The following is a 26,445-nucleotide window of genomic DNA, read 5'->3' on the forward strand; positions in this document are numbered from 1 at the left end:
TGTGTGTGTGTGTGTGTGTGTGTGTGTGTGTGTGAGAGTACGTGAGTGTGAATGCCAGTGTGCAGTTATATCTTATAAACAGTGACACCGCTCGTTCGCCTCCACAGCCACGATCACTGGAGTGGACTTGGACTTTTTTATGTGCTCTTATCCGTTTATTTTCCGAGCGGGTCGGCTACCTGTGCGCGTTCCCCCGTCTCTCCGAACTCCCCCGCAGCGCCGAGGCAAGGACGTCACGCCAGCTGGCCGTCCGACAGCCCTCTAAGTGGGCGCGGAGCCGCAGCAGCTGTAGCTGCCACAACACGGGTCAATTGCTCTCTAAGTCCATGCTGTGTACTCGCAATAAAGGCACGTGAGCGCACGCGCCGATGGCGCTGCAGCTGACAGCGCTTTCAGTTCGATCACGGCTGAGGAGCGGTGTCTTTAGGAGCAGCCACTCTGGTGGTTCACTTTAATGTAGCTGACTTTTTTTGAAAGTTGAACACCTGTGTTCTCTTCCTGAATGAATTGAGAGCATGTGTTTGCTTTACACCGGGAACACGCTTAATCCCTGATGCATTTGTGCAGCCGAACTGTGTCGTTTCTCACAAAGACCCGAACAGCTGATGGATGGTGAGATTAGTGTGTTCAGACATGCCCGTTGTGGTAAAACATAATCGACTAACTTCTCAAACCAACGTGTTTAGGGCGTGTGCGTGCATAAACTATATGGCCTCGAGCTAACTGGACGCCTTTGTCTTCCTCTCTTGCAGGCTGTAAGGGGATGCTCTGCGGCTTCGGCGCCGTGTGCGAGCGGGACCCGGCCGACCCGGCCAAGGCCGAGTGCGTTTGCAGGAAAGTGGATTGTCCGTCCCTGGTGGCCCCCGTGTGCGGCTCCGACTCGTCCACCTACTCCAACGAGTGCGAGCTGGAGAAGGCCCAGTGCAACACACAGCGACGCATCAAGGTGCTGCGCAAGGGACCCTGCTGTGAGTACCACCACACAGTAGCTGGTTCCAAACGGAGCTGAGCTCATCAGCAGATGTGTATACCACGGTCCAAAGGATGACGTTGGTGCCTTTGGCCCAATCTACAGCTTTTCCGGGGGCACTCTGACCCGAGACTGATGCTCTCCATTGAATCATTTTAGCAGTTGAATTTAAAAGGTGTGAAGTACAGGTGAATGAAATGCTCAGCGCCTAAAGCTCAAAGCGCAGTCGTAGGTGTTTTAATGAATAAAGAAGCAGGACGTGGGATGTTTTGATGTTTGGGGCGTCTAATTAGCATTGCTACTTCATCAGCCAAACACAAAGCTGCAAGTCTCTGAATGACACTAAATTGCTTGTTATTGTCAGGTAAATGGACTTTTGTTGCACACTATTCTAATACGAGAGGCTTTTGCATCACAGCCTTTGTCCCCCCCAATAATAAAACATGTCCCCATTATGTCCGGCCTATTGTTTTTCCGCTATGGCCGTGCTCCCAGAGCTTAAGCGCTACCTACATCCCTGTGCCTGCCAGTGCTCCCACTAGTCGCCTTCCAGGGTGTATTTTACCCCCTAGCCCCCGGTGGGTGCCTGCACCTCCCCGTGCTTCTCTCTAGCAAAGCCCGTCCAGATCCAGGACTCTGAGGGGAGTCGCCGGTTCCTGCCAAAGCCCTAACATTCCAGCAACCTCAATAATAACCATAGTGTTTTGTTAGCGTCGTGCCTGCCTGCCAGTGTGGGCCTACTGCTAATTCCAGGGGTCTGATGACAGCGCCAGCTTGGACCTGGCACTAATAACAAGCTTGGTGACTGTGCACCACTGGCAGAGAGGAAATAAAGAGATGGGAGCGACTGAAAGAGGACAGACGGAACAGAGGGCGCAGCGCAGGGAAGCATCTGGAGAGAGGATCGCGCTGAAAGAGCAGCGGGTTTGGGAGAGAGGGGGCGCGGGTGAGCGAGTGACTGAGGGGGTGAATGAGTGAACAAAAGAAGATTAAATCGCGGAGCGAGAGAAAGTAGCACAAGTGGTGTAATGAAGGTTGGTGGAGGGCTGAGGCCAACACAAGCACCATAATTACCTCTGGCAACAACAGCAGGCAGTCTCCAGCAAAAAACACAGTATAAAATATAAATGGTGATACTAATTATAGTATTACTGATAATCACTACGTCCTCGGCACCAGAACAGACTTTTTCTCTTGTCACATCACATCTGCAACGCAACAGTCAAACACATTTGCTCCGTTGCCTGCTTCTAAAGGAGCCATTTAAGCTGCTGCTGCCGGTGTCGATGCGTTGTGTGTGTTGATTTGCATTCCGACTCGTCGAGCTTTTTGTGTGTTTGCGGCGACGCACGCCTGCCCGCGCGCGTTAGCAGGTCAGCGGAGGCCAAGTGGCAGGTTCTCATTCTCCTCCTGCCTCGGGTGGATTCAGCCGGCGCCGAGGGTCCGCACAGGTCACCCCGCGAGATTATGGAGTTGTCAGGGCTGATGGAGGGAGAGGGAGGCGAAAACAGAGAGAGAGAGAGAGAGAGAGAGAGACGAGGGAGTGCGAGGGCTTTTAACTTTAAGAATGGCGTGGGCGGCAGGATTGGTGCTTTTGTGCGAAAGCCTTCGTTTGACTCATTGGATTTGAATGGCGGGTTTTCACTGGGGTAAGTGAATTGGCCGCCGTTCGGAGGAACCGTCGCGTCCAATTCAAATCAACTCTTATCTGCAGCTCAGGAGTGCAGCCACAGGAAGCCGCGCAGATTATCGCCTTCTTTGAGGGACAGCGCTCATTGGTTAGCGGCGAGAGGTGGAGCGCGTTAGCCGGCGCCCGCTAACCTGATATTAGCGAACGCGAGCCGATTTCACAGTGAAACAGCGTGACTTTAGAATAAATAAATCAAAAGTTTCTGTCTCATCTCACACGCGGCTATGACTCGTGTCTGATGTAACCAGTAACATACATGTATGCAGGAAATCAATACGGCAACATTACATCAGCGCTGCTCTTCCACCAGTACACTGTCTATATGAACACATGATGTAATCGTAGCCTCAGTGGACACATGAGTCTGTGCATGTTGATCTCGGTGGAATTGTGATTTTGAGTGGCACCACAGCTGCATGCTGGGAGCATGAGCACTCACACGTCCTCAGGATCAACACAGCGTCCGCTGTAAACATCCACCGCGCATCACGCGCCGACTTCGTGCCGCAACTTTGTCCTCGTTTCAGCCGCTTGTGGTTTTACCTCCAGATAAAGCGGCTTGTTTACACCTGAGACTGTGTCACACGCCGTCCTTCGCTGCTGACGGACGCTCACGTGCTCCCGCTGGTCTGCGGTCACAGCAGCAGAGTTTGGCTCAACGGTGGAGAAAGTGCCTTAAAGACACCCGTTTAGCAGCACTGAGCTGCCTGTTACTGGATTTAAGTGCTGAGGTAATGGTGTAGCTTCTCTCCTGAGGGCCGACCCCTTGTCGCCCCCAGTGTACCTTCATTTCCTAATATTCACGCAAGCTGGTCCTGATCGGTTCAGAACAGCTTCTTCATTATCTCCCTTTAGTTCCAGATGGATGATTTGGGAGCAGCGGGGTTACACTTCCGGCGGTCAGGCGGTCAAGCATCCAGGCAGGCGGGGAGGCGGCGAGCAGATAATGGCCTCAGATATTATGAAAATTAAAAGGAGGCGCTGCGTTGAAATTGGCCCAGCGGGGACGCCTGATAACAACACAAGGCGGTGAAGACAAAAAGCAGCCAGTTAAGAAAAGAAAGAAGCCAGAGGCTGAGAGAGAAATAGCAGGAGAAGCACTTTCTGCTTCAGAGAGACAAGAGACATTTGGGCAAAACTGTGTGTGTGTGTGTGTGTGTGTGCGCGTGTGTGTGTGTGTGTGCGCCACAATCCGTGATGGAGCGAGCGTGTGCGTGTGTGTGTGTGTGTGTGTGTGTGTGTGTGTGTGTGTGTGTGTGTGTGTGTGTGTGTGTGTGTGTGTGCGCGTGTGTGTGTGTGTGTGCGCGCCACAATCCGTGATGGAGCGAGCGTGTGCGTGTGTGTGTGTGTGTGTGTGTGTGTGTGTGTGTGTGTGTGTGTGTGTGTGTGTGTGTGTGTGTGTGTGTGTGCGTGCGTGCGTGCGTGCGTGCGTGCGTGTGCGTGTGCGCGTGTGTATGTGCGCGTGCGCCACAATCGGTGAGGGAGCGCGTGTTGGCTCTCCTAATATTGAACTTGGAGCAGGGTGGTAAATACACTCCCCTTCCCAGAGAGAGCTGCAGAAGTGCTGCAGAACTCATCTTGTGTGGCCACTCTAGTGGAACATAGAGTTTTCATCCTTTCCTTTTTTTTTTGACTTTCTCTTATTCTTCTTCTAGTGCAACAAGTAATTCAGAAAAAATGGAGTGTGGAGGAGTTGAAGTTGGCTGGGGTTCGGACCAGTGATCAATGGATATTGATTTTGAGTGTGTGCATGTGCGTGTGTGTCTGTCCGTGTGTGTTTTTGGACAGTCGGCCTCAGAGCGCGGTCCGCTGCCCTCCGCTCTGCGCTCTCTCGCTCTGCGCTCTCTCGCTCTGCGCTCGTTGCCGAGGCCTTTATCTCTCCGGCACCGACACGCTCACGCGCCGCCGCTGTGAAAGGGGAGCGCCATCGGTCCTCCACACCTGTCTGCTCTGTCGGCTCCAGTCACAGGGGAGACGTGAGGCCCGGCGTACGCTGGAGGTGGAGGCCGTGGCGTTTAATTACAGCGTATGTAGGGATGTGTGGCGCTGCTTGGGGGTTTTTGGTCTGTACAGGGCGATTTGGTGCGTTCGTGTGTATTATTTCTCACGCAGCTCATTCACGCCGTGACACCTCGCAGATTACCGTCTCCATCGACTTAACGAGGGGATATTTATAATGAACACGTCTGTGAACGCTCAGCGTTTCCCACCAGCGTTCACATCCTGACAACTCCGCTCGGCCGGCGCTCTGCTCTGTCAGTGGAGGGAACGGGTGCAGAGCCCGTCTGAGCTGGAGCAACGTTTGCCTTTGCGAGAGACACTAATGGGTTTAACGAGTGTGAAACTGAGGCTCACTGCTCCTCCCAGATGTTCAGCCACTTGCCGTTGGCTGTGGTCATCGAGCTGCTTTCCTCCTTTTTGCTCCTGTGCTGCTGTTGGGATCGGCCTCTCTCTCTCTCAGAGGAGCTAAAATGGTCTGATCCCGGAGCCGGTTGCCCCAGCTGCACATTTTGTCCTCCGCCTGGCGCTGGTTGTTAAGACGTCCGAGCTGGGTGGGTAAGAAGCCCTGATTTATCCTCTCGCGGGCCCAACGCTGGCTGGGTGATATGCAGGAACTCTCTCGTAAGCAAAAGCCTCATTCTGGGGCAGAGCTGGAAAGTCCGGAGATGAAAGCAGACCTGTTTTATTACACCTTCACGCCCACATGCTGCCCGGGCCCCGCGCTTCCCTTTTCCTCACGTCTCGGCAGTCTCTCTTCTGTTGCCCCTGCGACACGCCTGGTCGCCCGCGGCGACAGCAGAGCGGCGGTAATAGCCGGAGATGCTGGAGATGACGCTTGAGCACAGTAACCGATGAGTGGCCTTTACCGCTGCACATGCCTTACCCTCTCTTTCTCTTCCCGGCCTCCTTTGTCTTCTCCTTCCTCTCCCGCTAATCTTCCTCCTTTGGCTTTTCTGTTTGTTCCCTTCATCCTTATCACCAAACAGCCCGAAAGAACTTCTCTCTCTCTTTTCATATCTCTTGCTCATTCCTCTGCGAGACTTTGAGACAAACCTCTTTTTCCGCTTCTTGCTGTTACTCTCATCAGTCGTAAACACATGCACGCACGCACGCACGCACGCACGCACGCACACACACACACACACACACACACACACACACACACACGCAGACAGTAATCAGATTTCTCTGGAGTGATTGCTAAACACATCTATGTGCACACACTAGCAGACACACAGACGCACACACGGGGCGAGAGGTCATTGTAAATAACTCGGTTTTCGTGCTTTCATTTCCCTCAGGCATTGACTCTTGCTTGGTATTCATAACCATAACACGCGGAGCCTGATGGACTGGGTGTGTGGTTGTGTGTGTGCACGCGCTGATACTGTATTTATATCCCTGTGCATGTCAATGCCCACATACACAAGCACACTTAGTGAAATATACACACACTGCAGGCGTTCTGCAAACTGATAGATTGAAAAGTATACATTCCAGTTATCGTCCTTCACACAGACGCACACGCTCGCAGAGAGATGATAATGGGCTTTGCTGGATTCCTCCATCCATCCTCACTTGCTGCTCCACTCCTCTGCGACCACTGATACTTGTAAGACAAATCCTGCCTTTTTCAACTCTTTCTTCTTCTTTCAGTGTTCACCTCTCGAAAAACCTGCAGGCAAAACGCTGATTATGTAAACACACACACACACACACACACACACACACACACACACACACACACACACACACACACACACACACACTGCTTAATACCTAACAAGGAGTTGTATTTTGAGACTTAATGTATTTATGCATTTGGCTCCTCCTGAATAATACATCATTATGTGTTATTTTCTCAGTGGAGACTCTTGGAGAAAGTGAAAAGACTAAAAGCGGAGCCGGATGAAAATATGAGGATAAACTGACAGTAGAATGTACCTTACTTTAATTGTGGAACACACGCGACAACTGTCATAAATCGTTTTTCTGAAGAGAATCCGATCGTCCGGTTACAGTATGTGTCTCTGTCCTGTTGCGTTCTGTGATTGAATCCACAAAGAGTCAAACTCATCTGTCCGGAACCTTCAGCATCAAACCGCTCTCCTATTTAATCCACGCTGTTTATTTAGCAGTTGCTAATTTGCATGTGGATGGCTGCACACAGTCCTTCTCCTTGCTGTTTACTGCAGTCACTCCCCCGAGTGTTTTTGTGTTGATATCGTGGCAGTAGAGGGCAATTTAACCAGTCCTCCCTTTCACTGGGGGACTGATTGTGAATTCCTGCGCCGCTAATTTAAAGCCAGCAAACAGACGTCGCAGGAAGCGTTCACAGCTCTTACCCCTTTCCGCTGTAGGACATTAGAACCAGGTGAGCCTCACATTGTCTTATCTCTGAGCCAGAGTGAGCTGGTGCAGTTGCTATTGATCCAGGTCATCAGGCCCCAGAGTCCTGCTGGTGTTCATATTAGCGGTCTAATGAGACGCTGTGCTGGAACACACGTGCACTTTACTGTGGTGCGTGAGCAACTTGTAGGAAGACTCTCAAAGCCTGGAGCGGCGTCTCAAATGGCTCTGCACTTATTATTATACCAGGAAATGAACAATCTCGCAGTACGCCGGGCTGCGTTCCGTTCAGAACACGTTCAAACCTCCCCGATGACGTAAAACGGTGACAGGTCACGGGTGTCGAAGTGCGTCTCACTTATTAAGTGAGTGAATTAGGGAGTCACTTGAGACGGAGCCCAGGGAAACAAAAGGTTTAATGTCCACTTTAGCTCAGGACAATTGAACCCTTTTGAGAAAGAAATGATGCAGACTGATTTCTGTGAATGGAAGCCTGCGCAGCTGAGTAATGAGACTCCTGAACAGTGGCCACAAGCAGCAGCGGGTGTTAATGTGACCTGACACACTGACCTTGATAAGCACTGTGTCTCATAAGACGCTGACCCCAAAACGCGACACCAGTTGTGATAAAGAGAGAGAAATGAGACAATGCTTTCGCGGTTTGTATTTCATGGCGTCTTTGAGGAGTCCCGTCCTCGTGGCGCCTCTTGGCGCCAGCTGCACAGCCCAGCATTTCATGTTTCCGTCCTGCTGGCTGGAGTTTATCTGTGCTGGAAACCCGTTTTTCCTCTCCCAGAGCCGAGTCTTTGTGCACAGCACTGCCTCCTGTTCGCCACGCTTCCTCTCACCGGCGCGTCTGGACCCTGGGTCTGTTTACAGTGAAGCTACATAGAAAACGTTGGCGTCTCAGTGGACCGGACGGATGTGGATGATTCCTTACTTATCTTGAGTCACGTTAACCCTGAGTGTGTCTTATAGACTTTCATGTTCTGCCAACGTGTGTTTGTTTTCCTTGCTCTTAGATGTAACAGTTTCTACATAATTAGAGACGTGCACGCACACGCGGCTCGTTTACGGCAAAATGCTTGCCAGAAAATGAAGGAAAATCACTTCAAGTTATTTCCATCTAGTGTTTGCGCTGAATAAATGTCAGTGCTCCTCCTGTAGGTTCACGCTGCCTCTCTGTCTCCCAGAGAGGCTTATCAAAATAGCTTAAATTGAGCAGGGTCCTATATTGCAGGGCTGACATGGGCGTGTTGATTTTAGGTTATCTGATTGCGTGTGTGTGTGTGTGTGTGTGTGTGTGCGTGTGTGCGTGCGTGCGTGTGTGTGCGCGTGCTGTTGCTGATGGTAAACTCTATTAGCTAATTCAGTCAGTGATTTAGGACTATTGATGTATAATTAAAACAGTCGATTCCATTGTTTGTGATCAGCATCTGTTATAATCTGCAGGTTCACATGAAATGGGTGTGGGTCCATCTGCTGCTCTGCTCGTTGGTGTCGGAGCCTCCATACAAATACCAGCACCACTGCATGCGTCCCTCCAGCAGCTCTGAGCGGCGTACGGCGCCCAGCGGCCGTCGCTCATTAGAGAACGATGATGGCAAAGGCCAAGTATGATTAGCCAACGCTGATTTGGAAGTCCCCGCCGCCAGCAGCTCCCGCTAATCAGGAGCTAATGAAAGGGAACTTGTGCCACTTAGCCAACGCGGGTCCTCGCTCCTTGTTCCGGGGCCAGGACCGCATTCCGACGGCGTCGCTCCGCGAGAGGCGCTCGGCGGACGCGGCGCCTCTTCGTTTAGGCGACGTTCGGGTGGAGGTGGGATCACGCAGCTCTCGTGCAGCTTTCTCACAGCTGCGTCCTCACAGCTGTGCGGCACAGGACAACAAATTAAACCCACATAAGTGCATTATTGATTATGTGCGCGGCAAACAAAGCTGTTAATAGCGTCGCCGACAGACGTATTTTGGGACTAAGGTCGTCTTTGCTTTGAAAAGGCCTCAACCGTTAATCCATGAGACACAAGTCGTTGGTTCAAGGACTGACAGCTTTTCAATAGGTAATACTGACTTTTCCCCTATAGGCCATTAAGGTGAGAGCGAGGCCCCGTGTTTAAAGAGGCTGCCCGTCAGGTTTGCAGGTCTGAAATAAAGCAAGTAACACGGCGCTGGTTGGACACATGATGTATGTCCACCCTGAGCCCATTAGCAAATCACTAAGGGCACGTGGGCCGGGCTCAGGTATAATCGTCCACATGCGGGATCATTTCCTTAGCTTTTTGACAAGCCGGTCGGCATGTGATGATATTTTAAGACTGCGCAGATCAGTGGATCAAACCGCTGCTGGACGCGTGGACGGCAAAGTCATTAAAAACCAGCTGTGGAAAATGTCGTGCTCAACTTTTAGAATTTAGATGTTTTTTTGTACTTGTCCTTTGAAGGACCCGCACGTCTCCGTCTGTGTTTGACATAAATGCCACATCCAGACGATTTAATCCCGCCCTGCTCCTTTCTGTCACTCGGCAGAATAAATGTATGCTGTGTAGTCATTTTCCATCGCAACCTGTGCTTTACTGCGTCTTTAAGTGTGCGATACTGTTGCTCCAATAGAAAATGACAACTGTGGCACCATAATGGACTATTTGGATTGTATTTAAGTGTTTTATTACTATCATTATTTATATAAATATTTTATATCTTGCTGTATTTGTATCTTCCAGAGTTAAGTTTACACTTGCAACCTTTAGCCTGCAGTATGTACTGTAAAGGTCTTTGAGTGTGTTACATCCACACCTCAGGCCCTTGGGTTGAAACTGGCCTGGGCAGACTCTCGTCAACCTGCGCTCTGAGAAGGACCAGGAGACTCGAGTGTGATGAGAACCTCGCGTAGTTCATTTTCCATTCTCAGCGGTAAAACAGCAACTTGTGTAAAAGCGAGCAGCTGCAGTTCAGTGAAGCCCTTTGAAGAACCACATCAAACACAGAAAATCATCTTCCAGCAATTGGCCGCCCAGTAGAGAAAGTGTGTGTGTGTGTGTGCGTGTGTGCGTGCATGTGTGCGTGTGCATGCGTGTCTGTGTGTGCATGCGTGCGTGTGTGTGTGTGTGTGTGTGTGTGTGTGTGTGTGTGTCTGCATACATGCACGCGCAGCATGTTGGAGAGGTGTATGGGACTGTTAATCCTCTGGCCTTTCCTCAGTCCCTGCCTCCTGCTCGTCATCACTTGCTATGGGTCTGGCAGCACATTCTCATTCACATTTAGTTTTTGGATCTCCGTTTTATTGATCTTGTTAATCATGTTTATTTTAGGAATGTGGCCTTTTTTTTATTCCCCCTGTTCTGACCCTTCTCCTTATCTCTTTCCCACACTCCTCCATAGTGTACCGCTCCTCCACTCGCTGGTGCTCATCCTTTTTTAAACAAACCCACTTTGAGGCCACAGCACTGTACGTTCTCTGCATTTCTCAACTTTTTTCATTGCTGTCATATCTCCCTCTCTGCTGGTGATGGGAAAGGGGGGGGCTTGATTAGAAGACACGCTGCCAAGTCCCCCCACATCGCATTGTTGCATTTGATTAGCTCCGACCACCTCCCCCCTCCCTCATCACTACCAGCACAACGGGAAGTACAGCACACACACACACACACACACACACACACACACACACACACACACACACACACACACACACGCCCATCCATCCATATCCAAAACACACCGTGGCTGCCTATAAATGCGCCGTGGCATTAATGAACGCACACAATCACCTCGCACGCGTGCGGGCTGCTGTTGCCGTGGCGGCAGGGCATCAGGTAGAGTCAGCGTGGCGCTGACAGCTCCCTGTCCCTAATGAAGCATTAATAAAGCTCAGCACAAAACAGTGGATCAGAGAGCAGCAGAGTTCCCCACCTGCCTGGCTGTCTGCTGGCTGCCAGGGGCAGAGATGAGAGGGGAGAGGATCACTGTAATCCCCCATCCTACAGAAGCCCTCTGCCCCACTTTTCCAAAGGCATCACCCACCCATCATCTGCTCTCCAGTATCACGCTGGAGGTTGTGTACTTTCAAGAGTGTAATGTCGAAATAATGCGTAATAGAGGAGGCTGTGCATGGTGCCCACCACGCAGCATCAGCATCAGCATCAGCATCAGCATCAGCACCGAGCATCCGCTGCTCTGTCTGCTGTTGCTATACTGTATGTAAGGAAATGTAAGGAAGATGCATCTGAATATTTAATTTTATGATCATGATGAACACTTTTAATGGTTCAGTGCTTCTTCTGTGGTTGCCTCACTTTTGTGGGGCTTCTCACGCACATCGATGCAGGCAGATGTTTTGCCTCCAGTCCTCGTTCATCTTAAAAGTGAGCAAAGCGTCTCAGTTTCATCCTCTGAATTGAACAACGTTCCGAAACGGACGGATTTCTGCAGAGTAATCCAAAACGAAGCAAACCTGCTGCGTGTAGATATTATTTTAAATCCCGCGTTCCTGTAATTAGAATGGGAGCAATTGTTCGGTAAAACAAGCCCATCTATTTCTGAAATGAGCGCAGACGTATGGGTTTAAGAAAATGCCGTATTGTAGATGTAAATTTATTTAATCTCCTGTGGAAGCGAATGGAAGCGGCGTTCATTTAAACGGACTCTTCCTCTGCTATAAACTACAGATGCTGTGTTGGGAGGCCGCTGCTCCAGCGTCCCTGCACTGTACAGTACGTCTACAGCTCAGTCTGTCTGTGTCGCGTGTTTCTCCTCATTATCCTCGCGATCTAAACCTCACTGCGCTTTACTCCAGCAATGGAGACAGATCTACTGTAATTGGCAGGAAGGATCGTTTTAATTTAGCAAAGGCGCCACCGCCGACTTTTCTCAGGGTCTCGTTTTCTGCTGTTTTTTTTTTTTTCCTGCCACCTTTCACCACATATTAATAATGAGAGAATATAAGCGAGAGCTCCCACAAGTTTACTGGGGTGAGTGTTTTTATTTATTTTTTTTCCCCGTGTGCTTGTTACACTGATCACATTCACCCAGGCAATTTGCCTGCTTGTCTGAGCCTGAGAAGGGAGGCTTATCTGCACTAACGCCCCATCGAGGCTGTGCTTCGTATCCAAATCGGCCCCGTGTTAGCATTCGCATAAAGCCCCCCCCCCTTCCCATTCTACCTGGGCCCCGCGCCCCTGCTTATCGCTGCCCTCCTCTTTGCCTGTCAACACGTCAGCTTCGCTCAGAGGGAAGCAAGGCCCGGGAGTGAGCGAGCGAGCGAGCGAGAGAGAGAGTGAGTGAGGGCTAATATTAAATGATATCAAGAAGAGGGAGCAGGGTGTTGTTTACTGTCACACAGCAAACGGGGCGTTGAGGTGCATCGCCGGGCTTCTCCCTCACCTTCCTCTTCATCCTTGGCAGCTGTGACTACCACCTCCAACTTAACAACCACCATTTTATAGAAAACATAAGTGGTCTGACGAAGTGCTCCTTCTTGACAGCGTGTGTAGCTTCTCCGCCCGCTCGCGGCTGTCAGGGTATCAAAACAGCCCAGAGCTGAAAGCGATGCTGCAAAAGGAGCGGCTACGGCCGACGGGCAGTCGCCGCCGCTGTAATTTGAGATGAGGTTGCTGCTGCCGAACGGCGTCGGCGAGCAGAGAGTCCGAGTGTGTCCGTTCACGCGATCAGTCGCGAATTAGAGGCCGAGTGTCGCCGTTTTGCGGCGGCCATTAAGCGCCGGCGGCTCGTGTTCTCCGTTAATGAGTTCAGCGAGTCGCTTCCCCTCCGTCGGGGGGGCGCTTTCATACTTGGTTTTGAACTTACTTCGGAGGTGTCTTTGTTATGAATTAGGTCTGGAGTCACTTTCGTGTGTGTGTAGGTGTTCGCTAACGAGTCGTAACGCAGCAAACCTCAAAAGGACTTGACAGGAAAGAGCGGGAAAAGAGGCGGCGTGTGCGTGTGTGTGTGTGTGTGTGTGTGTGTGCGTGTGTGTGTGTGTGTGTGTGTGGCTCGTGAAGACGAGGAAAATGAAGTGGGGAGGTATCCTTTGATCAAGAGCTCATCGTAGCAATGCTGTCTCCTTACACATCCATAATACATTTCTGCACCCATCACAGGCTCTTATTAACAAGGCAGTGCCGTTCCGTCCCGAAGGCAGGTATTGAATTTGAAAAAAAAAAAAAAAAAAAAAAAGACCAACCGGAAACACAGTGTGTTGTTGCCTTCGTCCTGTCTTCAAATATGGGGCGTGGAGGAAAAAAACAAAACAAAACCAAACAAGGAGATGGAAGAGAGAAGAGTTTGAAATTCAATATGTGGGTTTCCCCTTTCAGTGACGTTCTTTGATGTTGGTTGTAATAAGAGGGGATAATATCTACTGTGGGTAAATATTTGTTGGAAATGTCGCAGGCTTAGGAAATGAGAGGGCTGCCAATACTCAGCTTGTGTCTCACAGAGGAGTGTGTTTGTCTGTGACGCCCATAAATATGCATTAGGCCGCGAGATGACAGTGATTGGAACCCGACGGCCACCTTTTACCGAGCGCCGGGAACCCGAGGAATACCGGCCCGCGCCGAAAGCAGGCGCGGTGAACAGTCGCTCAGCCACAAGTGGCCCAGCTGTTTAATTAGGGTGGAAACAAAGACCTCAAGGGGGACACGGCTCGTTCCCTCCCCCCCTCCCTCCCCCGCTCCCGTTTGTAGGAAGGTAAACATTCACTGGGTCGCTTTTCAGCCGCGGCGATTAAAGCGAATGTGCCGCGAATGCAAAGTCCTCCGATTCAACTCGCCAACGCGACCTGTTTGACTGACCCCCCCCCCCTGTGTGTGTTGCAGCTCTGAAGGACCCCTGCTCCGACGTGGCCTGCAGCTACGGCAGCACCTGCGTGCAGTCGTCGGACGGCCTCTCGGCCAAGTGCATGTGCCCGCTGGGCTGCGACGGCGCGGCCGCGCACGCGGTGTGCGGCAGCGACGGCGAGGACTACCGCAACGCGTGCGAGCTCCACCAGCACGCCTGCAAGAGCCAGCGGAACGTGCGCGTGCAGCACCAAGGCCGCTGCGGTGAGACGCCGCCATTTTCCGCCTCTTCTCCCCACGCACCACGCGTGGGGCTTATGCTGCGCCGAAATATGATATTTCCATATTTTTGATTGTTTTTTTTTGCAAGGTGAAAACACAAAAACATCCGCGTCTAAATTGCCGGGAACGACAATGTTTTGTCTGTTTTGTCTGATAAATGACTTAAATCACAAATTGACTATGAATAAGCGTTCCGTGTGTTTACTGCCTCTGCCTCTGGCTTCTGTGGCTTCTCCCTCACTCATGGCAGGCCTCTCCTCTCCTAATTCTCATTTCTCATTCAGGTGGCTTTACGCAGGTTCTCTCCCGCTGTGCGAATTGTTGTTTTCTCTAAATAGGTCTTCAGCGTTGTCTTCTTTGTGGCGCCCAGCTCTTTTTTTTTTTTGCTCATCCTTGTTATCGTCAGGCGATGGTTGTTTACTCCCAAGGCGCTCAACTTTGAGGCTGTTTTGTTTTTTGTGTGTTTTTTTTTTTTTGGTGAGCCAGATGGAGGGGAAAATCGGCACACACAGAATTCACAAAAAAAAAAAAGCAGCAGGAGCCTCCAGGAGACACGACGCGGCGGCGGGCGATGAAAGATGGATGCGCCGGTCCGCCGGCAGAAGGGTGGTCGTATAAATCCCCCCCCGTGTCAGCTCGAGTGACCCGAGCTGCCCTGTGCTCCCTGGGGGAGGCCCTGATGTCCCCACTGGGCCCCTCATTCTTCCTGCAGCGATTTCAATGAAATCTATGGAAATTTTAAGCCGGAATGACCCTTTATACAAATGTGGTCCATCCATTTGCTGGGTTTGCCGCGTGTCTTTGCAGCAACCAGGCCATTGTTTTCAGTTGGATCAGCTACAGGAAAGCAGGGGTCCTGGAAGCGGTTCTCCTCTGTTAATGGGAGGTAATGGTCTTCTTCTCAGATAATGGTCTGGCTGGTGGGCAAGGCATTACATCATACAGAGGCTGCATCCATTGCGTTTGCTTGCCTTTCGGCGATAGATGGGAGTCTGGGTTCCGGTCCGGTCCGGTCCAGTCGCGGTCATTCCGCCTCCCGGTGCTCCGGACCCGAAGTGCTCCATCCCGCCACACTCTGCATTGTTTGTCGCCAGAGGTGTTTGGAAGACGCTTCCTGTCGTCGGACTTTCGTCCTCGGTGTGTTCTGAATAACTCGCCGGCAGTTTGGAAGTGATTTAATGTGGCGGCGCTACATAAATCCCTTTGTCTCCTCACGTGCTGGAAGCGCGGCGAGCGGGATAAAGCGCCGGGGCTCTTGTTCCGGCGAGTAACGCCCCCGTCCCGCACGTCCACAGACCAGTTCCATTATGATGGCGACCGATACGGCCGTGTACTGCCAGACGCCAGTCTCCCCCCGAAGCAGGGAGGCGCCGGGGAGCAAATCAAACCAGCGGCGTCTTCATCTATTTCCTTGTCTCCCCTTCACACCCAAGGTCCCAGTCTGAGCCGCTCTCAGCTGCTCGGGCTGCTGATACCATCTGTGGAGCAAGATTGATGGAGAATTGGGCCTTGTCTTTCCTCCGTCTCGTTCCCGGTCTTTCCCTTTTTCTTTTACAAACAGCAGTTAATGCATTTGGGACATTTCTTTCCTTTTGGCTCATGCAGGTAATTTGATTTGCTGACAGGCTTACTAATGTTCTATCGAACAGTTTTTGAGGCAATTAAGCGTTGAAGGATAATATCCTGAGACATTTTTCATCAAGTACAGCCACTAACTATTACATTTTTCCCCCTCACTATGCACATATACGCTATAGTATACTGTATATTTACATATGCTGCTCTCTCCACAGACCCGTGCAAAGACAGTGAAAACAGTCTGAATACAAAGTGCCGGGTGGAGCCCGTTACCCGCCAGCCGCTCACCTACGGCCCGCCTGAGACCTGCCCCCCGGAGAGGAAGCCCCTGTGTGCCAGCGACGGCCAGACGTACCCCAACGAGTGCGTCATGACAGCGACCAGCCTGCAGAAGGGCGTCAAGCTCCGGAAGATCCACACAGGCCCATGTGGAGAACCTGGTGCGTTCGTCTGGATGACGTCTTACCCATTGTTTAATTGAGACAGCCCACCTTAAAGGCCCTCCAGGTACAAGTGGGCAGGCTTTGCAATCGGGGTCGGCAGCTGTATTCCTCTCCATCGCCCGGTGATAAATGATTCGCAGGTCTTGAGGTCCGCGCTGTATCCGATCTGGCAGTAGCCTCCTCCAGCCTGATAAGAACCTCCGGGGGCGATATCTGTGCTATTAGAACAGGGGTTTAAGCCTTTGTCAACAAAGGGCTGTCAGCTTTTACTGTACGTCTGATAACCATCGGAGGAAATCCAATTTCCCCACTGTGTTGTCAGCGGGGCCCCGCGAAGCCGCGGCTGTGTGGGTTCACGGCAGCGGTGCGTGGAGAGACCCTCGCGCACACATCGAGACCCCCGACGACGGCAGCGACAGGAGCAGCCCCTCGGTGCATCAGGACCGATGCACATGTACCCCCACCCACCCGTTCGTGGCCCCGCTCTGCTCGACAGGCTGCCGGAGAGCTTAAAATCGCACAAATCCCAGTCTGAGTAGTGGGTTTGTGCCTCGGTACTGTGAGGACGTGCACGGCCAGTGGACGGGCGACTGCGGTGCCTTTTTTTCAAATGAAGGATTAATTTAATTTGAAACAGAGATCCATGAAATCATATCCCTCAGCAAATTACAGATTGGTAGCTAATGAAAATGGCCATTTTGACTTGTAACCATGACATCACACATCCTCGTGCCCCTCTCGCTCGGAGACGGCGGTGATGTAATTAAGTGTGGCATGACAGGCTTTTAAAGAAAAGAGAAGGAGAAATTGAATTGCTGTACAAATTTGATCCACTGATCAGGAAAGGAATAAATTCCATGTCTAGTGGGCGCCTCCAGAACAGAACAGAGGCCTGCCTCAAATTGGATTTTCTCACTTCACTAGAAAATTTGCCGTTTCACATTACCAGCATTTCCCTCGTTTCGCTGTGGATTTCTGCTTACTTAGTCAAACTGTAATGAACGCCAGGGTTTAGGCCCGGAAATTCGATTCTTGAGTTCGAGTCTTGGTGGAACTTTATTATCAAAGTGCGATGGGACCAAGGCGACGCTGCTCTCCTGTTATTAGCCGCGGCCGCGCTGTGGTGAAGAGGCAGGTTGCGAGGTTCTCTTGTTGGTTTGTTTCTGTCACGGATATTGAAGAAAAGGTCCAGCGCAGTCATTTCTGCCGCCGTGGTCAACTAGAGTCTTACAGTCACTAACAAATGAACAAACTGTATATTTTCATGTTCCCATAAAAGCCTTAACTTCTGCTGAATCTGCCTCCAGTCGTTAGATGAAGCCCGATTTATGACGCCTGCTCCTCCTCCCCTCCTCTCCTGCAGAGACCTGCATGGAGGAGTGTCTGTTCAACGCCGTGTGCGTGGTGGAGCAGCTCAAGGCCCGCTGCTCCTGCGACCCCATCGACTGCGACGGCGCCTACAAGCCCGTGTGCGGCAGTAACGGCCACACCTACTCCAACGACTGCATGCGGCACAAGGCCGAGTGCCTGAGCAAGAGCCTCATCCCCGTCAAGCACCCGGGGCCCTGTGGTGAGTGGAGCGGGAGGAGTCCTCCGACTCGGAGCCTCCTTGTCCTTCTCTTCTTGCTTTTAATGCTGATTCAACGTGTGTTCTTCCCTCTAAGCCGACTGTAAGTGTCACCGGGGCCGCTGATGCTCGCTGAAGGGGGGGGGGGGGTCGGGTAACTGGACCCGACGGGACGTGTTTTACTTCTCTATGAAAACCGCGCCTTCGCTCCGCCACCCGTTCACCTCGCATCCATCTTCCCATCCCGGTCACGCTTCATCCCGCCATCCAAAAGACACTCATCCACAACGAAGTGCCACCTTCATGTTTCATTCATCCGCTTTGTCTCCTCCCTCACTAGTCTTCCACTCCAGCGCCTTTTGTCATCATTTTTTCCCCTCCTCTGTCTTGGTGTCTTTGTCTGCGTTTGCTGTGCCTTGTATAAAACGCTATTCTTTCTTGTTTCAGTGCCTCAGTCAGTCTGTCTGTCTGTCTTTGTCCTTGTGGATGTCTCGCTGGCTGCCTGGCTGCAGGTGGAAAGTGGGGTCACCCAGTGGGCGACCTCATCAGGTGGATGCTGAAGGGTGAAGCCCGTCCTCTTGCTCCGCGTGGACCTAACAGGAGGGGTCTTGTACCGTTGTCTTCCTCCCCTGCGTTTCTTTGTGCCATTAATGTCTTTTTGCGCTCTCTCCTCTTTCCAGCTGCTCACCTCTGTCTCTCTGCATGCCGCGGTGCACCCCAGCCCCCAACCTTGCCGCTTCGCACACACACACGCTCTGTCTCCGTCTCATGAAACGTTGCAGCGGCCTGAGGAACGCACAAAGCTCAGTTCCTTATTGTTTGCGGGCAGAACCTCTCCCACCCATCCTTTAGATCCCCGTATCCCGTGACAACTGAAGGGAACCTACAGCTTAAACCTCTGGCATCTAGTTGATGAAAGGGAAATTAGAAAGTCAAAAACTGTGCTCACGTGTCGGAACAAAACATGAAAATGATTGTGAGGGTTCAGAGCCTTTATTATTAAAGCGTGCAACACTGTCCTGATGATTTCCCAGTGTTAAGGCACTTTGCTCAGTTACTGTAAAGCTCTTCTTTTAAATATCCACCAATCCACCAATAACCTTTATGCCTCTTTGACAGGTTCACTTCCTCTGTGATTTCATTTCAATTCATAACATATACAGATAATTATACCAAACGCCTGTTCTGATCCATCCCAGAGGTGCTTTGAATGGTTAATAGTCTCCTGAATTGGATGTATTTCTGTTGCGCCGCTCTCTCGCGCCTCACAGCCTGATAACCCAGCATGCATGACGGAGCTGCGCCGCGCGCATCTCACGCCGTCTCAATCAACGAAAATCCGCAATTACTTTGCAAATTTATTTTGCTTGTTGTGACAGGCGTCAATAAGAAAAGAGATGTGAATCAGTCTCCAGGTGTAGGGGTGGAGCTGAAGAGCAAACTTATTACCGGTCTTCAGCGTCGGGAGGCGACGGCGCTCATTAGCATATTCGTCAATCTGCGCTTTGCATAAATTAAGGAGTGGAAGCAGGAGCGCGAGCCCGTGCGTCTTTACTGTGTTTCATTATCTCTGGGAAATGTCAGTCGTAACCGTCCCTCGATTGTTTGCTTCACAGACCCCCCACCCCCCCATGTGCATCGCAGCCGTCAGCAACTCTTAGTATGTTTCTTTAATGTGTTTTTATTGGTATTTGCATATTTTCCAAAACAGAGTGCCACCAACGCCCTCCTCCAAGTCGGTTTTAATTAAACATCAAAAGAAGCGAGCATAGGTGCCCACTGAGACTGTGGGTTTAGTCAGACCGATGATACGTATGCAAAGAGCGTGTGTGTGAGTGTGTGTGTGTGTGTGTGTGTGTGTGCATTTAGAACTTTATTAATTTCTCGTTTCTTATTTCTTTTCTGTCTTTCTCTCGTTCCCTGTTTCTTTGTCCCTCTTATTCTTTTGATGTTTTCGCGCCTGCGTGTTACTAAGTAGAGTCAATAAGAGCCGGGGCTTCCTCTTAGTAATAGCCCCTCAAAGCAATAACCTCCTCAAACACTATACATGAAGTATGCATGTGGTTTTATGGACTAATTAAGGTCAATCTGTTGGACACTTTTCTTCCCACAGCTTCAAAAAGCTGTTTGGGGGTTAAGGACAAAATGAGTTCAGAGGTAAAGGCTGGTGGGCTGGGAGATAAGGGCTGGCCTGGCTTTGTGTTCTAATGCATAATGTCAGTAAGTAACAAGCATGAAAAGACATTTGTGTCTTGTGTGTCTTGATCAGTCCAACCCCATGAACACACACAACAAACACACACTGTGACACACTCTCGTCCATTGTGCTCTATTGTGCTGTTCTGACGGTGAGTGGCAGTGTTAAAAGACAAGCACACAATGGCTGCTGTGTCACAACAGCGCGCGCACACACACGCACACACACACACCCCAACCTGAAGCCTTGGACAGTTTCATCCGAGGAGGAAGAGTTTGATGTATTAAATTATTTGATAAATAATGATCTCTTGCTGCTTCTGCCGTAGAGTGTGGGCCGAGGTGATCGAGTGCCCTGTCAGCTGTCAAATGGATGAAACTTCAAGGTCGTAAATCTCCTTTCATGTGGGTGACGGCACCTAATGTCCCCCCTCTCCCGTCAGCGCCCACCCCTATAAGAGCTCACGTGTCTAACGTCCACCCCGGCCAACGAGCTGATTGACATCCAAAGCTCTTCGCTTTTCGAGACGCAAACGCCTCCTAAGAGGCTAAGTCACTTCCGGGCACAGTCGCAAATCTCCGAGGTCTGAGGACACGAGAACCTGGAGGTTTCGCTGGGAGTCAATCAAAGGCGGCTGCTGGCAAAGACAGCGAGGAGTGACACGGGGGCGCAATAAAAGTGTTTGTCGTGGCCAAACAAGCAGATGAGATGCTGCGGCGGCGGCGGTGAAACACTGGCGTGTGACATCACTAATGCGTTTTCACCGTCTCCGTCAAGAAACTCCTTCGAGACAAAAACAAGAGCAGATTAAAATCACTCCAACCTATCGGTATTTCACAACCTGCTTCTTCTAAATCGCTGTCTGATTAGAACGCCAGAAAATATCTGATGTGATTAATTTCCAATTTATTGAAAACCCATATGGAGGGTTTTGATTAAACATTTTACAGCTTTGAACGCACAATGAATATTTTTAGTGCTCGAGCACAGAAATCCTGTTTTCCCTGTACTGTGTGAAGTCGACGCAGCGGGCGACGTGCTCCAACCAAACGAGGATAAACAAGGAAAGGCGTGTGCATCGTTGGCCATTGTGTGAGAAAGATCCACTACTGTATTCAGAGAACCGGCAGCGGCGCTGGGGTCGGTGCCGGGCGCCGTTCAAAACGCTCTTTCATGAGCCTATTGTACTGTTGAAACAATACCATCTGAAAGAAAGGGATTTAGCAAATAAATAATGTCACCTATTAAAAATCAAGGATCAGAGCGAGTTAACGGCCTGTTTCTACTGCAGTAGGTGTTTCATAACTGTTGAGCTGTGACACGCTGATGCATTTGGCAGGAAAGACACAGGCCACATTGTGCAGCGCTTTCAGCAGTAATGACGAAAAGTGCAGCGGGTCCTCAACTCCTCATTGTACCTCTGTGTAATGGACTCTGCTTAATGTGATTTTGCCGGGTCCCTGGATTTACTGCCTGCGTAAAAAAGTTATTTTGAACTGCGGTTTTAAAAAGGCCCGGTCACTTTTTAGAGCGTGTGGATGAAAGTATGATAGAAACACAATAAGGCTTGGATAAAAATGTAATATTTTTAATTTATATGTTTTTTTTTAAAATATGCACTTTAAAAATATGAATTGACAAACTCTGAATTGAGTCATTTTACAGATGCAGTTTTCAGCCTGTGTTTGAAAAGCGCATGAGCTGAGGGGGGGGGGGGGGGGAAAACGCGAGTTGCTTGAAATGTGTCGCCTGTTGCCTCCGGAGGTTAACGCAAAATCACTCAGCGGCAGACACATTGTCATTGACAAAGAGCTCCGCAAAGCGGGAGCGAAAAATCAGTCACCTCAGGTGTCGAGACGCTGCGCCGAATATTTTATCATTTGCATGTTTATTTGATGAGCGTCTCGGTGCGCGCGGGGCGGCGCGCGGCTGCGGTGATTGGACCCGCAAACGCGCGCGCGGCGCTCGAGCGCGTGAGTCGGCCCGAGATCAGCGGCGCTGTGTTTCCTAATCAAGTTAATTAGAGGAAGTGCCGAGGGAGCCGGATTGACAGCGGCGCGGACCGCCGGTCCACTTACCGCGGCCCGCCGGCTGTCATCGCGCAGAAAGGGCAGAGAAATGTGGGTCAACGGGGCGCCGGCGACGACCGGAGGCGCTGCGGGCGCCGCGCGCCGCCGGCCCTTTCTCCCGAATCCCACGTTTTCCCATTTCCAGCTCCGTCTGCGCCCCCCCCCGAATCGCGACTTGATTTGCGATAAGCGCCGAGCCGTCGTCGCCCGTTTCACCCGCGCTGCCTTTTTACATTCATCGGCGCGCGCAGCCCCTCGAATCACCGCGGACCCTCCCGCCGCGCGCTGATGAGATGACTCCTTCAGACGCCGGCGCGCCTCTGATAGATACCTGTCACCCGATCAGAGGTTGCAGATTGCGTTTCTCCTTCACTCACGCTGTTTTCGCTCGTCTCCGTCGCGCGGCGCGTTCTTATGCGTAAACGCACAAAGCGGCTCGGATCCACCTCGTGCCTGTGATAAGGATTCAGCGGCAGACGCACGCGGCCCGCGGGCATGCCTTTTGCTGTATGCTAATATAGCTTTTTCCGCGCGCCTCCCTTTCCCCTCAACTAATATGATACATAAATGTTTTTAATGTGAAGGAGGCAAAGGGAGTTGGATCAAAGCCCGCGGGGAGGAAGGCGGCGCCGCAGATTGGCTCGGACCCATTGGACTTCTGGGTTGTAATGGGGCTGCAGTCGGAGCGCTCTGCCAGTTGGCCTCTGCAGCATCACCTGGATTACACCGATTCACTGCGCCGCATAATACGGGGAGCAATTTGGAATTTCACATGGACCCGAGGGGGGAAAAGTCCAATTAACATATGTATGAGCTGAATGGAGGTGGGAGGAAAGTCGGGCCAGAATAATCTCTGGGCGTTCCACCAACACGTTACGCGGGGTTAACGCTGGTCCGGTCCGGTCCGGTTCGGCCCGGTCCCTGAGACAAGGCCGCTAAATAGGTCGTAATGACGCTGGAGGCAGATTTTCAGGAACTCTGTGCGAACGCTACGGCGCTGATCAAAACGCAGGAGCTCGGCAGCAGCTGGCAGCACAGGATCCAGACGGAGGTGACCGGGAGTGTGTCGGCACCGGAACGCACTCCCTGATTACAAAGAATTATTCATGTTTTCGTCTTCACCGCTCCCTCTTGACTTCTCGCCGCTGCCACTGCAGACGATCGTGGTTCTGCGCACCTGCTCACGCACCAAAACAACTCCCGAGCTGCTGTTACGCACATTTTCCCATTCAACTGTCAAAGCTAATTTTCATGTATAAATAGCTTGGTTTAAAGCCTTCAACTTTTTTTTTTTTTTTTTGTGGACCTGGCTGACAGAAACACAAATACATGCATGGAGAGATGGATTTAAGTGTTTGGGCGCAGACCAGGGAGAGGGAGCAAAGCAAGCTTGTGTGTGAACACCGTCCCACCAGCCTTAGTTGTGACAGGCTGCCATTTCAAAGCCGGCGCCGCATCCAAGAGCGAGGCAAGAAAGAAAGCGTCGGTTTTTAACTGTGTCATAAGATTTCTACACTCAGGGAGCCGTGCCTTCTTTTTTCCCCGCTCTCTCCAGTTAATAAATCAGGCGGAAATTTTGCCCCCCAGAGGTAGAGGATGATAAAAAATTAGTTTTGGAAGGGGATTCTTTCATCTTTTTCTTTTTTTTTATGCGTGAAACAAAGAGAACTGGAGACAAAGGCCTTATCTGAGGCTGCAGTTGTGTTGCAGCAGGCTGTCCTTGGGAAGTGGGCCGGTGGACCTTTACGGGCCAAGGTTGGACGGCTGAGCTGGGATCAGGCTGCTCCGCGCACGCGAGGAGGCAGCACGTGGAGAATGGGTCGTTCCCGGGAATCGATAGCTGATGCTAATCTGATGCTGGGACGGCCTCTGTCCCGACCCGGACGGCTCTGTTCAATTAGGGCCACAGTGAAGTCGCGGGCGCGAGCAGAGACGGCAGGTGACCTTTTTAAATCTTTAATATCTACGCTTTCACTCATCATCTGGAAACACGGTTCCCAGGGTCCTTCTTAAAAACGGCGAGGTGACATTTGTGGCTGTCTGACGCGCTGTACGGAGCCTGTTGCTTTAATCAGAGCGAGGCGAGCTAATTGCCTCCGCCTGTGTTATCGGTTGATAATTCAGCCCAGCATTAGTTATTGGAGTAGAGACACTTACAGGCTGCTTCTGAGCTGATGAAATGACTCATGGGGCACGGAGCGCCAAACGTGGGCCCCCTGCGATGCCATCTAATCCCATAATGGTCACGATAATGATGAAGCCATGGGTGGCGTCATTACAAGGGGCGGTTGCCATGACAGCGGCCCCACCCCTCCAGGCCTGAAGAGGAAGACGTTTAGTTTGACTTAGTTTTGTTTTGCCATTAAACATGATTTTTTTTTCCCCTCTCGCGCGTGAACCTCTCAAGATGTAAATCGCCGATAAAGCGCGGTGTTCGTTAACACGAGCGAGCCCCGTCACGGGCGCGCGGCGTCCGCGTAGCATTTCCATTTCCAAATGAAGCCGTGAAGAGCTGAATAAATCAGAGCGGCGGGCTGTGATCAAAGCGTCCGTCGCGCGCTGCTTTTTTTTTTTCTCTCCGCCGATCGAGTCGGCTTCTATCAGCCCCGTCCTGCACCCGTCTGCCGCTACCGTGAATTATAGCTGCAAAATCCAGTCCTGGTTTTAATGAAGTCATGCTGGAGCTGGTGCGTGAGGAGAAGAGACTGAAGCAGACACCTCTCTGTGATGTTCATATTTCATCTCTGCCTCTGCCCAGGAGCTTGCCTTTTTTGAATTATTAAGCAGGAGGCTCTGTGTTTTTTCCCCTTCTTTATTCTCTCTGTAGCGTTTTCCTCCTCTTCTCGCTGCTCCATGTCAGTTCGCGCGGCGTTAGCTAAAGCGGCGGCTCTCGCTAGGATGCAAATGGAAGTCTTTGAAGGGACACGGTGGGAACGTCAATTATTCCGGGTGTTTATTTTGCCTAAAAATAGGAGCGCCGCCATTGTTCGCAGGCTGTTTCATGTGTGTCGTTGTACAGGGCCGCGTTTTCATCCATTGAACTCTTCAAAACAATCAGGATACATCAGAACAGGCCCAAAGCCGGGAAATGACATACAGTAGGAAGCCGAGGTGTCACACGAGTCGAGCTGTGTTGCATGTTCCATCATATCTGTTTTCCTCCCTAATCTCGTCTCTAACATAAAACCCGCTGCTCCTCATGACGCTCCCTCACTTCCGTCCCCTTTCCCCCTCTCTTTATATCCTCCTGGCTCGCTCGCTCGCCCGCTCTCTCTCTCTCTCTACCCCCTCCTCCGCCTCGCTCGCCCGCCCCACCGTGCCTAACGCCGCTCTCTCTCTCTCTTTCCCCCGGCCGTCCGGCCTCCAGGTCTGGACGCCCCCAGCCCCTGCGTGGGCAAGCGCTGCGAGCACGGCGCCGTGTGCGTGGTGAAGAACGGCGAGCCCGTGTGCGAGTGCCCCGAGGCCTGTCCCCAGGTCAGCGACCCGGTGTGCGGCTCCGACGGCCGCAGCTACGGCAGCCCGTGCGAGATGCGCGCCATGGTGTGCGCCCTGCAGAAGGCCATCCACATCCAGCACAAAGGCCCCTGCGGTGAGTGCACACGCACGGAGGCACACATACAGCACATACAGCACATACAGTCCAAACACAGTCAAGTCTCTTAAGGACTCCTCCACCTCCATTACTCTTCGTTTCTCCCCTTCGCCAAGACTCCCGCTTGCTCGTTTTAACCTTTATGTGAAGATGCTCTTTATTCCCAGGGGAAGAGGCGGCAGAGCGGGCTTGTTTGTAATTGGCGGCGTGAGTCACTTGGCTTTGTCTGCCGGTGTCGGAGCGTCGGCGCGTCATTAGCGCGGCGGCGCCAGCGGACTTCTAAGTGGTAAAAAAGGATCTTCACATTCGCCACGCAGGCGCACGGCCATGCGGACAGATTTTTACAGCTTGGTAAACTCACTTGGTGGATGCTCTTGATGGCTTAATGCCATATTGGAAGACCAGTTTTCCCTCTGACGGTAATTGGTGATTGAGTCGACGCGGAGCCATTTGCTTTTCACACGCGGCGGGCGGGAATGCAGCGGCGGGTTATTAGCCCCTGGGCCCAGCTCCCTCCGTCACTCTGTTTTACGAGGCCTGCGATAGATTTTTTTTTTTTTTTTTGAGGACTGTAACAATGGAAACGCTGGCCTCTGTGGTGTTGTACGTGTGGATGAGCTGTGCAGTTAGCAGAATGATCAATACCGCTGAACAGTATCAAATTGTATTCTAAAGGCTTGATACTGTAGGTGTGGGTTGTGTGAAGTTATTTTTGTGCGTATTAAACGATACATGTAGGTGCGGTTGTTTCCCAGGTCCCCCTCCTCCTCCTCCTCCTCCCAACCCGTGCACCTGTCACGTTTGCTCTCCCAGCGTTCTCTAAATTGAAATCCAGCGCGTGAGAATGTGTGCCAACGGGAAATGGAGCGGGAGCTTGTTTGGTCGGCGGACAGGCAGCTGACTCAATTTGGTGCGTCGCGCTGCAGGTAGATGG

At 51.5% G+C, this 26,445-nt stretch overlaps 1 protein-coding gene across 12 annotated transcripts in view; it reads left to right on the top strand.

Annotated features, from left to right (window-relative positions):
• Positions 1-26,445, top strand: part of agrn (agrin) — a 169,615-nt gene that overhangs the window by 90,718 nt on the left and 52,452 nt on the right. For all 12 annotated transcript variants that reach the window (XM_029156133.3, XM_029156125.3, XM_029156129.3 and 9 more), the window contains 5 exons: positions 753-968; positions 13,823-14,047; positions 15,859-16,083; positions 17,450-17,656; positions 25,287-25,508. In XM_029156133.3, coding sequence (XP_029011966.1) covers positions 753-968; positions 13,823-14,047; positions 15,859-16,083; positions 17,450-17,656; positions 25,287-25,508 — 1,095 coding nt within the window. The remainder of the gene's footprint in view (positions 1-752; positions 969-13,822; positions 14,048-15,858; positions 16,084-17,449; positions 17,657-25,286; positions 25,509-26,445) is intronic.

The sequence above is a fragment of the Betta splendens genome, chromosome 7 (assembly GCF_900634795.4).
Source record: "Betta splendens chromosome 7, fBetSpl5.4, whole genome shotgun sequence".
Classification (NCBI taxonomy): domain Eukaryota; kingdom Metazoa; phylum Chordata; class Actinopteri; order Anabantiformes; family Osphronemidae; genus Betta; species Betta splendens.